We start from the raw sequence: 14,349 nt of genomic DNA, 5'->3' as shown, positions 1-14,349 counted from the left end.
GGATTATGGCAGTTATGGAGTCAAGATATTGTGGGATCATCGGATATTGTGTTCTATGGCTCTGAGCCAAGTAGAGGAGTCTATTATCGACAATCATATTGCATGGTCATGTATTATGTTAGTTTTGGTCTGAGGAATACTTTTGGATTGATTATGACTTGACGAGGTTGATTTCGAGGAAAACTCGAGTAAGGAAATTTCTGAATGCATGATGTATTACACTTTATGCATATATGGAAATCTTGGAGTGATTTGGGTTTGCTATTTATGGTGGATATAGTGTGCATAGAGTAGGGATTCATTCGGTTGCTTTAGAGATGGGGTTACTTCTTGAGGTATTTGTTGCTAATGGAGTACAAGTTGTTCGGCTCGTATAGGCAGTGCACTGGGGAATTAGATCATAATGGATGACTTTCGAGAAGAGTTCTAGTTAGTGCAAGATTCACATGTGGTATTTGAGGAATTCCCATATTTGTATAAGGCTAAAATCTAGGATTTGCAATTGTTTAGTGGCTAGACTTGCGATATTTTTGTATCATTAGTGATTCTACATTTCGGTATTAGAAAGGCTAAAGAAATAGTTTTAGATTCATAGAAGGTATATCCATAGTGGGTATCTCGGTTGCGGCATTATTGGGTGCTTCAGAGGGAATATAGTTGCTTATAATTATTAAGATGATGTGGTTTCATGCTAGGATCTCTCGTGGTGAGCTTTGAGTTAAGGATCATAGTATACTAGCAAGGAGGACTGTTAAGGAAAGTCAAGAGGAACTCTAAGAAATAGGACAGCTTGGTAGTGGTTTGGATCAGCATAGTAATAGAAGTGATCAGTTCTTTCAGTGCGGTAAAACTCTACAGGTGTTTTGTGGAAATACTCTTAGGTTGGGCGATCTGTGTGGCTTGGTTGAGTTAAGGGGATTTAGTTCTGATGGCTTGATTATGTGTGAACGGGTTTTGAAGAGTTCTTGATAGTGTCAATCACGGCTTGGGACAGATGTTTGCTACTGGCATGAGGAGTAGGTTACGTGTTGTGATTTCTCACTTGAATGGGATCAAGTGGAAGATTTCTAGCTAATGAAATGTGTATCCTGCTTGTGATTCGGGGTTGATAATGGGGTTCTCATGTTTTCGTATGATGGCATAATAGAGGCAATGCGTCGTGTGGGATGGATGTTTGCATGTACAAGTCTGTGGTTTAGTTTTGGAGGGGAGGCCATGAGTTACAACACATACGGTTTCAGATGTTTAGAAAAATACTGGTACTATTTAGTATAACCTGAGATGAGTGTGTATTTCAGAAAAGCGCATCGTGTTTTGACTTGGGGATGCTTGACTGGTATTACGGTAATCGCCTGGTTGATCGACTATTGATATTCAGATTTTCTATGTGGTACGAAAGAATTATGGAAGTATTTCTCATGAGATAATTGTGTGTGAGGGATGTATCAGTCATTTGAATGGTGGAGTTCGGATCAAACATGGAAATTCTTGTATTCTAGGGATTAAATACTATGAGGGTTCTCGGAGGCAGATTGTTCCTTGTTGGTAGATGGTGAAGGTATGTTAAGAGGTTGACGACTTATAGTATATGTTACGGTTAAGTTATTATGGACTTTTGGAGTGTTATTTATCTATTTGTGGATGACCGGAGTTGATTTGAGGGCCCATTGGTAGGCTTGATGGGAATGTGTGTTCTACACCGGGTTGATTTTGTTTACACAACACAACTACTGTTGAGGGGTATATCATTCGGTTAGAGTTGATCTTATTCTTGTCTAATATGTTCCATGTGTTACTCTTCTATGCTACGATGGGTTGAGAGACTGTTGACTATTTGCACACATGATGCAGTTCTGTTTGGGCCTTGTGGTAGAATTAGAGCGAGATGGCTCTTGGGGTGTTGAATGATGGATTGCGCCTTGGTTATGGTTTTCCTGTCTGTGGTATATTATGTTATTCGTTTATCCATGGTTATGGTCATGCGATTCATGTGTTTGTTGTTTATATGCATATGGTTATTTATTTTGAACATCATGGCTTGAGGTACTCCATGTGGACCGGTGTTCGGATTGGGTCACACATTGCAGCAGAGTTATGTTGGAATATGGTCCTTCTACTTATTTCGTGTATTTTGTTTCTCCTGTGTGATGGGTTCATAGCATTTTGCCTTGTGGTGGTATTTGTTGAGCTTGCGGGACGGTTCTCTCATCTGAATCCTTTTCCATTATTGGGTACGTTTGAGTTGTTGCTGGTTTGGTGCACGGATTACATGGAATGTGGTTCGAGGTGGTGCTTGTGTGGTGTGTCAGTTGAGCATCTTGTACGGGATAAGATGAGGTTATTAGATCTGGAATAAGTGCTATCGCATTTGATTAAGGTATATTGGGAAGGATAATGTCACTAGTCAGCTTAGAATGTGCTATGGTTCTTGTCGGGCGAGAGAGCTCCATGACTTCTTGATCTTATGGGTGGTTATGAGTTTGTGCATGTTTCTTTCATCATTGGCGGTGTATGAAGGGTTAAAATAAGATTTTATTTAAGATGAGGTTTGTTACAGGTACCGAATTTGTTATTGAGCAGTTATTATGGTCGGAAATTATCTTTGTGAGTATCTGAGTTATGCGGTATATCATGTGATTATACCTTGAGTTATGGTTATGGCTTGATACAGCTTGTTCGGACTTGCATAGTGTATAGACGCGAGAATCGGGTTTTATAATGAGTTGAAGATTGGGTTCTAAGGATTATGGGCTAAGGTTGAAGTAAGGATCTTCAGTTAGGTTGTATTCTCGGGCTTATTCGAATTGGGGTGATGAAGGATCACCCATGGTTATGTGCATTGTGAGTTTATACAATGATTTGATAGACCCGGAACGACTCTTGGCACGTTAGAGGACAGACATATGTTTAAGTGGGGGAGAATGTAACGACCCGACCAGTCATTTTGAGCATTTGCATTTATTTTGGCAGTTTGAGGTCATGAGTATCTTTATATAGAGTATTATGACTTGTGTGTATCATTTGTTTTGATTTTTGAGTGATTCGGGATTGATTTGGAAGTATAATTCTAAATTTGGAAGCTTTAAGTTAGAAGAGTTGATCAAGTTTGACTTTTGTGCATTTGACCTCAGATTGAAGTTTTTATGGTTATGTTAGGTGAGGATAGTTATTTTTAACATAGGCATAAGCTCGGATTTTCATTTGGATGTTTCTAGAAGAATTTGGCTCTGATTGGCGAAAATTGGCAATTTAAATGTTTGAAAAGTTAATAAGTTTGACCAGGAGTTCACTTTGATGTTATCGGGTTTGGATTGTTGTTTCGGGAGTTGGAATAGGTTCTCCTTGTCATTTTAAACTTGTGTGCAAAAATTGAGGTGATTCCGAGTTGTTTAGATGTGTTCGGCGTAAGTTTGGAATTTGGAAGTTTGAAATAGTTCATTAAGCCTGAATTGAGGTACGATTTGTGATTTTGATGTTGTTATGTGTGATTTGAGGCCTCGAGTAGGTCCGTGTATGTTTTGGGACTTGTTGTAATGTTCGAACAGGGTTTCGAGGGGCTCGGGCGTGTTTCGGATAGGCTTCGAACCATTTTGGGTGTGTAGCATTGCTACTTTTCTGGTGTTTCAGGTGTTCTTCGCGATCACGAAGGTTTGACCGCGATCGCGATGTGTATGGCGGAGCTGGGTACTTTTCCCCAATATGTTCGCGAGTATATGGTCGCGTTCGCGGAGCTTTGAGTGTTCGTTGTATCGCTTTTGCATTACGAGGTCGCGTTCACATTTAAAAACTGGGGGCTGGTAGAGTAACCTTCGCGTTCGTGAGGGTGATGTCATGTTCGCCAAGGTTGGGCATATTTGGGCATTACGTTCGCGAGGCTAAGGACGCAAACGCGAAGAGTCTTCTGAGGTAGTGAAGTTTTGTGCTTCGCAATCGTGAAGTTGGTCTTGCGATCGCGAGGTGTTTACCTGGAACATATGTTTTAAGTACTATAATTCGAAGGTTTCAGTTATGTTATCACATTTTGAGTTGTAGAACTCGGATTTGATCTAGCCTGGAGTGGATTTTCAAGATTTGGATTGGGGTAAGTATTTTTTATTCGGATTTGATTATTTTACTTGATTTTGGCATTTGATTGATGAATCTAGAAGAGAAATTAGGGGGTTTTGTCAAAACTTTTCTAAAGTGAATAATTGGATTTTGAATATTGATTCAGAGTCGAATTTGAATGAAATTAGTATGGCCGGACTCGTAGAATGGGTTGTCAGAATTTGTGAGCTTTGTTGGACTTCGGGGTGCGGGATCAGGTTGACGTTTTGGTTGAGTTTGAGTATTTGATTAAATATTCGACCTTTATTGTTGGGTTCGATTCATATGGCATTATTTGATATTTTTGAGTGTTTTTGGGCCAGTTTTGAGCCGTTCGGAGGTAGATTCAAGCGGGGTGGCATTTCTAGAGTATTGATTTGGCTTTGCTTGAGGTAAGTATCTTTTCTAAACTTGGTTGAAGCACTAGTTGCCTGAGTTATTTGTAATAGTTGCGTGCACATGTGTGGGGCTAAGCCCATGTGCGTGCACCGGGGTATTATCCATATTTGTGGAAGTGCTTAGGTTATGATATGCCTTGAATTGATTTCTAAGCTTCATGTTGCAATGTTTCTCTTATTTGTACCCATGTTATGAGCCAGTTGAGTCATGTTTGAGGTTACATAGAGGTTAATCTCCTTATTAAACCTAGTAGTTGCTATTTTGTGACGTATTTAGCTGATTTGAGCTTTGGTATCACACTTGCACATGCATACACCTTAGCTTGTTACTTATACAAGTCCAAAAGTATAAAATTTGATGTTCATTGATCATGTACATGTATTCTTGCATATATACTTTATGTGTGATATGGATTGGACCGGTAGCCCGTGATCACGCCAGGCGAATTGTGATATTATGTTTGTGACCATGCCCGGTGGATTGTGATACTGTGTTTGTGACCAAGTGGGGCGGATTATGATATTGTGTATGTGACCATGTCGGGGGGATTGTGATATTGTGCATATGACCACGTCGGACGAATTGTGATATTGTGCCTGTGACTATGCCGGGAGGATTGTGATATTATGCGCGTGATCACGCCGGGTGGATTGTGATATTGATCCTGTGATCATGCTGTGCAGATCCATGATATTGAGCTTATGACCATGCATCTGTGATTTTGAGCATGTGACCACACCGGACGAATTATGATATTGAGCCTCTGACCACGCCAGGCAGATTATGATTGCACGTGAGTTGTCCGTGCTGCGTGTAGATATAGATCCATCCTCCTAGGGTCACCCTCCCATGTGTCTTCTTGATAGTGTACATGCAGATTGTGAGAAACCGACTGATTATTAGTTGATGTGGGCTCTAGGAGAGCTGATCATTAGTTTGGTTTGGTTACTAAAATTTTGATGTGGCCCTTAGAGCCATGATGTGATTCTATTTAGATCGGGTTGCACGCCAGAACAGATTATTTGATATTTAGTTATTATATTTCATCTTTATTTGTAATTTCCTTGGTTGTTTACCTGATTTATTTGCATATCTTCCTTATATGTTAGATTGGACTAAACAGAGTACGTTAAGAAAATTGTGTGCACCAAGGTGGTTTTATCTGTGATTTTAGATGATTTGATTATACTACTGTTCTGTACTTGTTGGAATTATAAACTTTACAGGTGATTAGCAAGTATCATTTATAATTCTTGTTTTTATTACCTCGTCGATGTTAGTTATGATATTTGTTGAGTGCATGTGGTCGATTGTACTCATAATACACTTCTGCACCTTGCGTGCAGATCTTGGAGCTGAGATATTGTGAATGACGGGAGCTGACATTGAAGATGTGCCTGCCTTCCGGAGATAGCTACCACTTGTCCTTGGTAGTTTTAGATTCAAATTCTGTGTACGTACATTCCAAATTGATGTTGTAATTATTTCATACCAACTTTGTAAATCTATGTCTTAGTGGCTCACGATTTGTACTACCAATCCTTCGGTTATTGTATAGGAATTCTGTTATTTCACTTATTGTCTTCTTATTATTTTTATTAGAATTGTGTTAATTGTTAGCTGACTTACCTAGCAAGTTAGGTTAGATGCTATTACGACTAAATAAATTTTGGGTGGTGATATCATTTAAATATTCTTCATTGATCAATAATAACCAATGAACATGACTCGTTGAGAATTGCTTTCCGTACAATATTATTATATGCTAACGTCACGGACCTAACGTCATAATCCTTAGGATGTGGAGGTCTCCTTTCTTCTCCATCATTTCACATGTCTTCTTTATCTAGATTTAGTAGGTGTTTGGACATAAGAATTATAAAATTCGAAAAAATGACGAAAAAGTTGTATTTTAAATTTAGAATTGTGTTTGGACATAAATTTCAGTTTGGTTTGTTTTTGAAGATTTGTGAGTGATTTGAGTGAAAATTTTGAAAAACAGTTTTTTGGAGTTTTTTAAATTTTTGAAAATTTCCAAAATGTATTTTCAAGTGAAAATTAAAAATTTTATGAATAAACGCTGATTTCGAAAAAAAGTGAAATTTGTTTGAAAAAATCTTCCATCAAATTTTATGTCCAAACGGGCCCTAAAATTATTAGTACTCCATAAAAAATTGCCACCAACTGTTTAATGTTTTTAAATCTAGAACTGGTAACGTTAAGAGCGGTTAGCCTGAGGGGCGGATATAGAGTAATAGCGTTTGTATGCTGGGTTCATCTGAACTCAATATTTTTGATGAAATATATAAATTGATGCATAAAAATTCATTAAAACTGTAACACATGGGGTATGATTAAGTGGAATTAAGCAACCAAATCAAGTGCTACTGTGCTAGCGGCAAGTAAAACGTAATGCTTGCGAAACGGTGCTGCTTAATTAAGTGGAATTAAGCAACCCAGTTCCTACAGCTGCAGTTGATGATCTCAGTTGGTTGAGTTTATCAGTCCTTGACTCTGCTAAATTCTAACGCCAAAGTCATTTTGTAATCAAAAGTCATTTTCGTTAATGGAGAGGGGTTGCAGGCGATAACATATGCAAACTTAAAAAAAATTCAACCTGGAGGACATATATTGGATATTATATTTGTATGATTATACGTGAAAACACAGGATATTATATTTGTTTAATTTTTAAAAATAGGCTTTGAGTCTCAGAGGCTATACAAAGGGAAAACAATTCACTGGTGAACTTAAAATTCGTTTTCTTAGCCATAACTAATTTATGTGACGTGTAATGGTTGGAAAATTATATTTTTGTGTTTGGAAAATTAAATTCAATTGGGAAGAGAAATCGCTTAGTTTAGAAATTTAAGACATACACCAAGAAATATCACATTATCTACGGAAGTTTGGGTTCGCGCTGGGTGGTAAAAACTTAGGATGATTATATCTAGGAAATAGATGCCCGAAATGTGTTTGCATATAGAATTCTATCACTTAATCATGATTAATGTACATATATTCTTACCTTATGAAATCAATTAAATGTGATAAGTTAATATTATTTGATGTAAAAACAACGGAGGTGAATAAGTATTTACCGCGAAGGGATAATATAAAGGTAAAATACATATGCGACCAAGCTTTAAACTTGTCCGATATTTTCGTCTAAACACTTGAGCCAAACCTTGTTCCTATTGAATACCTGAACTCGAATCAAACAGAATCAGAAATTGTTCCAATATGTCTAATAGGAACAGTTTAGCTCGAGTTCAGGTGTTCAATAGGAACAAGACTTAGTTCAAGTGTCTAATTGAAAATATCACATAAGTTTGAGGGGGCGCGTATGTATTTGGCCTAATATAAATCTCGCCCCTACTTGCGACAGTGCTAAAACTTTTAAGGGAGAATACATAATTACCTCCTCTCAGCTAGTATCAGTTTACTAGTTACACACTTAAACTTTGCGGGAATTCTATAACCCTCTTAAACTATTTTGAAGTGAAATTATTTCACATTTTTTTACTGACATGGCATAGAAAGTGATTACACTCTCCATCAAACACATGAAAAGCAAGTAGAAAAGCACTCTTGACCAGAAAATCAGTAACATTGGGTGAAAAAATTCATTTTTTACCGACCAAGCTCCATTAATCCACTTTTCGTTCACTCCATCTATAATTATTTTCTCCATTCTTTTAAACACCCATCATTTATATCTCACTAACCACAAACCCAACTCTCTTATCTCACTAAAATTATTTTTTTGAGCCATATATAGAAAATAAAATCATAAAAATTGAGTAGTTGAGCCAAAGAAAACAATAGGTTGTCCTTTATGCTTTCTCTATTTACTTTAATGACAAATCTATATTATTTTCTTTATGAGTCTAGTATTCTTGTCAAAATATTCATTATATTACTTTTGAGTAATTTTTTTGCTTTGGAACTTTTATTTGTAAACGAGGACAATAGTATTGCTAATAGAGTTTTAAATTTTCCATTATACATAAGAAAGGAAAGGAGAAATGAGACTAGTGTTCTCGAGGTTTTTTCTTCACTATTTGGGAATAAGCTTTGTATGATTTGTTGATTTCTCAGTTAGACATTGGTGGTTTAATATTGGTTTGGATTTGGTGGTTTCTTTGTGATAATTCAACGGGTGGTTTTAGTTTGATTGTTCAAAAATGGTGAAAATATGATGAGTAAAAGATGGTGGGAGAAAAAGTGGAAAAAAAAAAAAAGCAAAAAATCACATTTTAGAAAAAAATAACGTGGCAGTATATAAGTAGTGCGTGAGTTTCGCTGCCAAATTAAAATCTGATCTTAGTCACGTGGGGGTAATAATTCACTTTGAACAAGTTCAAAGGGGTTATAGGACCCGCAAACTTAAAATGTATAGTTGAAAAAATGGGAAAGGTAATTATGTATTCTCCCAACTTTAAACCGACATGCTCCACTTATTATACTTCTATTGTTTTCCAGTTCTTATTCAGATCCTTTTAATCCAATCATATTATTATAGATACCAAGACAAAGTATGAAAAAAATGTAGATTTAACGCGCAAATTGGTCAAAGATATAAGGAGAAATAGTAGCAAGTCCTCCTTGTGGAATTTGATTTTGGGCGATGAGAGGGTTAAAAATTATAGAAAATTCTACTTATAATCATGCTAATATGATATCTTACTTTGGAAACATTTGTCCTACAAAATTTGCTTTTCGGCTTACCTAAGGAAGTTATTCGTGGGTAATTTGGAAATTTGTCATTTAAAATTAGTTTTATTTTCAAATACCACACTTGTCAGCTGGAGATCTCATGATTTCTTGTCTTATTCTCTCTTCTTTAAACGTCATTTTACTCATACTGTAACAAAAGTAAAAAACCCAAACACGAAATGTATATCAACTTTATTTACACTCAATAATATTAGCAAAAAAAAAAAAATCGATCTGTAAGTGCGTCTGATGTTGACTAAAATCGTAATTATAATTAATCTTTACAATTTATAACTTTCTTGTGTTCATTAATTAAACCTTTTTTACAATTAATAGAAAGCTTTATTATTTCCCCATATGATGATATCAGAAATACAGTAAATTCAATTTTTGAGTTTTTATTTCAATTTTTAGAATTATAATAAACTATTAGTTCGCTGGCATAGACCTTTTTATTTACTGTCAGAAAACTATCTTTTGTCAAAGAGTTACAATTAACTTATCGAAACTTCATTATGTTCTTGTATTGGTTAATTAACCTTTTTAATTATCATCTTTTGTCTAAGAGTTACAATTATCATTTCAAAACTTTGTCATTTCCTTGAATAGTGACATTAGGAATGCAGCAAATCTCAAGTTGAAATTTTTGAGTTTTATATAAATTTCTCAAGTTTTAAACATGTTAAACAAAACATATAGTTTTTAATCACTAAATAGTTTTAGTATTTCCTTTATTGGTCACATTAGAAAAGTGGTAAAATACCCTGTCCATTTTTTTTATTTTTAAAAATCATACAGAATTCATTAGTTTCTTATATGACATAGGAATGTAGTAAAATATTTTTTAAGTTTTTATTTCAATTTCTCAAGTTATACTTATTTTTAATTCTTCGGTGGAGATCTTTACTATCACCAGAAACTTGCTATATTTGTCAAAACTTACAACCTCATTCTGATCTCTTCAATCAAAATATCAATTTTTTCAATGTAATATAATGGTATGTAATGTAACCAAATTTTTTAAATTACTCGATAGTTGGGCTGTTACAGCTACACAATCAAAGGCCAAACAGAGGGGCAACGAACATTCTATAAGTCCTTCTTTCCGTTATTTCGTCATTCTTCAATGGGTTCAATCTCCACCCTTTTTAAACAACTAAACGGTGTGATTTGTTTTATTCCTATATATCTATACTATGTTAGAAATACGAAATATATATCTATACTATATTAGAAATACGAAAGACTTTAGCAAAATGTTGTTCGTTTTTTTACCCTTTAAAAAGTTTCTTTCACATTCGACAAAATAATTATTTAATAATTTTTTAAATATTTAGGATTTCAAAGTCGATTAAAATGTTAATTATTAAATTTCTTTTCCGTATTTGAGCTATGGGGATTTACATCCAAATATTTAGGAATTTAAAGTCAATTAAAATTTTACTATTCAAAATAAGGTATGTTAACCCAGAAGGAACATACTAACGTTAGTTAGTGCAAGTTACGTTTTTTTCTCTCTTTTTATGTTCCTCTCTCAATTTATTTCTACAACTATATGCATTTAATTCTCCTTCTACAATTTCTTAATGAAAAAAAATATGGACAAAGTCAAATATTATTTATTGGAAAAAAATAAGAATTTTGGCATTCTAGAAGATGATTTAATATGATGATGTTTTATACTCCATACCACACAACAGGGGGTGATTTGTGTGCTGTCCAATTTTTCACATGCACAGATTATAGAAGGACTTGGTTTTTCTATGTGTTCCTTATACTAATATTGCGGAATAATAAATGCAGAAAGTAAAAAATACAAGTATTTTTACGTGAAAAACACCTAGATCAAAAGGTGAAAAATCACGACCTACTTCCCAGTATTCTCAATACTTCACTAAATCACTGAGTCAAAAAATAGTATTTACAAAACTCTTTGTAAACCTATGATTACCTCTAACCCTTTGTGGCAACCAGCCTCTAGCTATTGCGACAACTTCATGTTAACTCAAACTTGAATACAACACTAAGAGTACATAGTACAATTGCTTCTAGATAAAGCTGAAAGGTACAACTTGAAAGCCCTACTACAATAAAACTAGAATAAAAGACAGACACTTAGAATTGGTTCTTCTATCTGGTTCATGTAGCTTCAGGTTTGCACACTTGAATCACACACGAATTGATTGCAAAATGCCTTACTATTTTGCTCTCAACTCATGTTTAACTTCAGCGTTTGTGCTTACCTGTAAAATGAGAACATCCTGAAATATATAGAGTTAGTAGAATAGGAAAAAACTAGAGTTCTAATGCTATACTCTCCCTTGATGGAAGAGTTCTAGTTATCTTCAACTTCTAACTCTTCCCTTATCTAGGATAGAGTTCTCTTCGAGTAAGGAGTCATTCTCCTTATCAATTATGCAACCTTTCCGTTCAGGAGATATCAGATATAACCACTTAAGCTTATCTCCTTCACGTGCATGCCTTATGCTCGAATCTGTCTGTGTCTGTGTACACTGTGTATGGACCTGGTTCATGCTTGAGTTCCTTTGTCAATCATCAAAAAAAACTTCACTTGGGCCAACAAATTCCCTTTTTTTTTATGATGACAAACTATGTTCTTTTTGTAAGCATAGGACCTGTTTCAACTAAGTGCAACATCAACACAATGTTAGAACACTTTCAATTTTAAGGTCACAAATCATCAAGGACTAGGTTCATTAGGTTATAAACATCACAGTCCAAAGTAAAAAGCGCAACTTGTTTTTCTCCCTTTTGGCATCATCAAAAAGTTGCATAATTATGTTAGATAACTAGATTTTAATAAATATCACTCATGGCCACTGGGGCTACTTCAAATGCAATCATGGAGTCAAGCATCATTTATCAATCTAATGATATTAGCCACCTAAGAAGCATCAACAAACAGTTAGAGCACAAAAACAATTGATTATCATTGATACTAGTCATCCACAAAGCACAAAGAAAATAAAGATACTGGATCATGAGCAAAAGGAACAAAAAAATCCCATCCGGGTCACTGGTTTGTCTAACTAGGCTAGAAAGGTCTTAAGGCTGGGAAGGACCAGGTTCTTGGTTCTTGGCTTGAAACAGTTTAAACATATCATGAAGAATGTTTTCATTGTTCTTCTTCTCATTTGCAAGCTCAACTCTAAGAGCATCTCTCTCAGTTTCTACTTCTGCTAACCTCCTCTTCAGCCTTTCAATTCCAGCATCCTTAGCCCCACTCTCTTGCACCAAGGCTCGCACTTTGCTGTTCACATGTACCTTTTTGGATGAACAAGGTTCTTTGGGAGTGGTGCAGACTTCATAGTCACATGCAGTCAAAGTGTTTGCCCCAAAGTGATCCTTGCTTGTACCAATATTCCATTTCTTGAGGGGTACCTTGAAGTGAGAAAGTACAGCTGTGAGAATGAAATCATAGGGTATGGCATGAGTTTTGGTGCCAATTAGTACCCTATCAAGAAGCTGGATGATAAACTCAGGCCAATTGATTTGCCTCCCACTATCCAGACATTCCATAAAGACCAGGTCCATGTAGGTGGCAATGTGCCTTCTTTCCTGCCTGGGCAACACGACTTTGTTAACAAATTCAAACAACACTTTGTGGGGGTGGCTTCATCTTATTGTTGTATAAAGTCTTGGCCTCTAGCTCTAACTCATTGTCAGCAAACTTTCTTGTAATGGCAAGGGAGGTAGTAATGTTCTCTAGACTTGGCAATTTCAGTTTTTTGTAATCATTGTACCCTTCAGCAGGTACACCTAGAATCTCTCTCAATTCCTTATCATAGACTTGGCAATTTGAGTTTCTTGTAATCATTGTACCCTTCAGCAAGTATACCTAGAATCTCTCCTAATTCTTTGTCATCGAAGATTACTAACACCCCCTTCACCACACCAGTGACTCTGTTATTTTTGATCTAACAATTTTCCATGAACTCCACAATCACAATTCTGGAAAGCTTTCCATCCATCTGAAGGACCATGTCTTTCTAACCTTGCAGTTGTAGTTTTTCTAGTAGCATCACTATCCCTTCCTCCTCCAAGTCCCTGAGGAGTCTACCCTTCAAGATGGTTCTTTTCCCAAACTTAGCCATCTTGTCATGTTCTTGATCAGTTTCTTCTTCATATTCACTTTCTTCTTCCTCCACTACTTTCATTTTCCTAGATTTCATGGTAGACTTGGTTCTTTTAGCCAAGGTAGAAGGCTCTGCAGACTTTGTCTTCAAATGAGACTTTTTTTTGTAAGACTTGATTTTCTTTGCCTTTGGAGTCACAGCCTCCACCTCCTCTGTCTCCTCTTCATCATAAAGGACCAGGTCCATCTCCTCAATTTCAACTTCCTCAACATGCTCAACCATTTTCTTCTTTCCCTTTGCAGCAGCTTTTCTTTTACTCTCTTCTAGGGCTTTTTCCAGTTCAGCCTCACTCTGTTTCTTCTGACTCCTTGTAGCTCTCCCTCTTGTAGGAGGAGTCACTACAAATATAGAAGAGGCAGTCTTTCTTTTCTTGTTTACCCTAGCAGTGCCAGAAATTTTAACTAATGAATTATTCTTCCTTTTTGGATTGTAACTGTCAGACATCGTTTTCAATAGGTCTTCGAGGGGTTCCTGCACAGATGAAACAGCTTCTTGGAACCTCTTCCTCAACCTTACTGTAACACCCATAAAACTTTTGAAGTGTTTTAAGACCATTAAGAAGATTGGCAGGAACTAATTATATTAATTCGGGTATGAACAAGACTGATAATTTGAATGATATCAATTGATCATGATAATATATGTATGAGGTGCATTAATAATGGTTTATGGTCTAAGAAGAGCCCTAAGGTTAAGTCAAGTTGAAAATTATATGATGGGATAAAGTTTCAAGTGAGTTCGCACAAGACCTAACTTCAAACGCAAATAACTCTAAATATAGGAAGGGTTATATGGTGTATAACCTATAAAAGGAAAGGTATATGTTCCTAGTTTCTAATGTTTCAAACCGTTTGTCATTTGGAGATTCCTACAAGACTCTATGATCTTTTTACTAAATGGTGGCAGAACAGCTACGCGAGTCTTGCGTAGCCTACGCAGCATAGTAGCGTAGCCTACGCAGCATAGCAGCGTAGCCTACATACCATTG

At 35.9% G+C, this 14,349-nt stretch overlaps 1 protein-coding gene across 1 annotated transcript; it reads right to left on the bottom strand.

Moving 5' to 3' along the window:
• Positions 1-13,214: 13,214 nt before the first annotated feature.
• Positions 13,215-13,916, bottom strand: LOC138909476 (uncharacterized). Its single transcript, XM_070200674.1, has one exon. It carries the CDS (start codon positions 13,914-13,916, stop codon positions 13,215-13,217), a length of 702 nt encoding a protein of 233 aa, XP_070056775.1.
• Positions 13,917-14,349: the final 433 nt, after the last annotated feature.

This window comes from Nicotiana tomentosiformis, chromosome 4, assembly GCF_000390325.3.
Source record: "Nicotiana tomentosiformis chromosome 4, ASM39032v3, whole genome shotgun sequence".
NCBI lineage: Eukaryota > Viridiplantae > Streptophyta > Magnoliopsida > Solanales > Solanaceae > Nicotiana > Nicotiana tomentosiformis.
The sequence above is the reverse complement of the archived record's forward strand: the minus strand, read 5'-3'. Positions and strand labels throughout refer to the sequence as shown.

Coding starts and splice junctions, on each gene's coding strand:
- LOC138909476 (XM_070200674.1), bottom strand. CDS start 13,916: ATGGTCTTAAAACACTTCAAAAGTTTTATGGGTGTTACAGTAAGGTTG.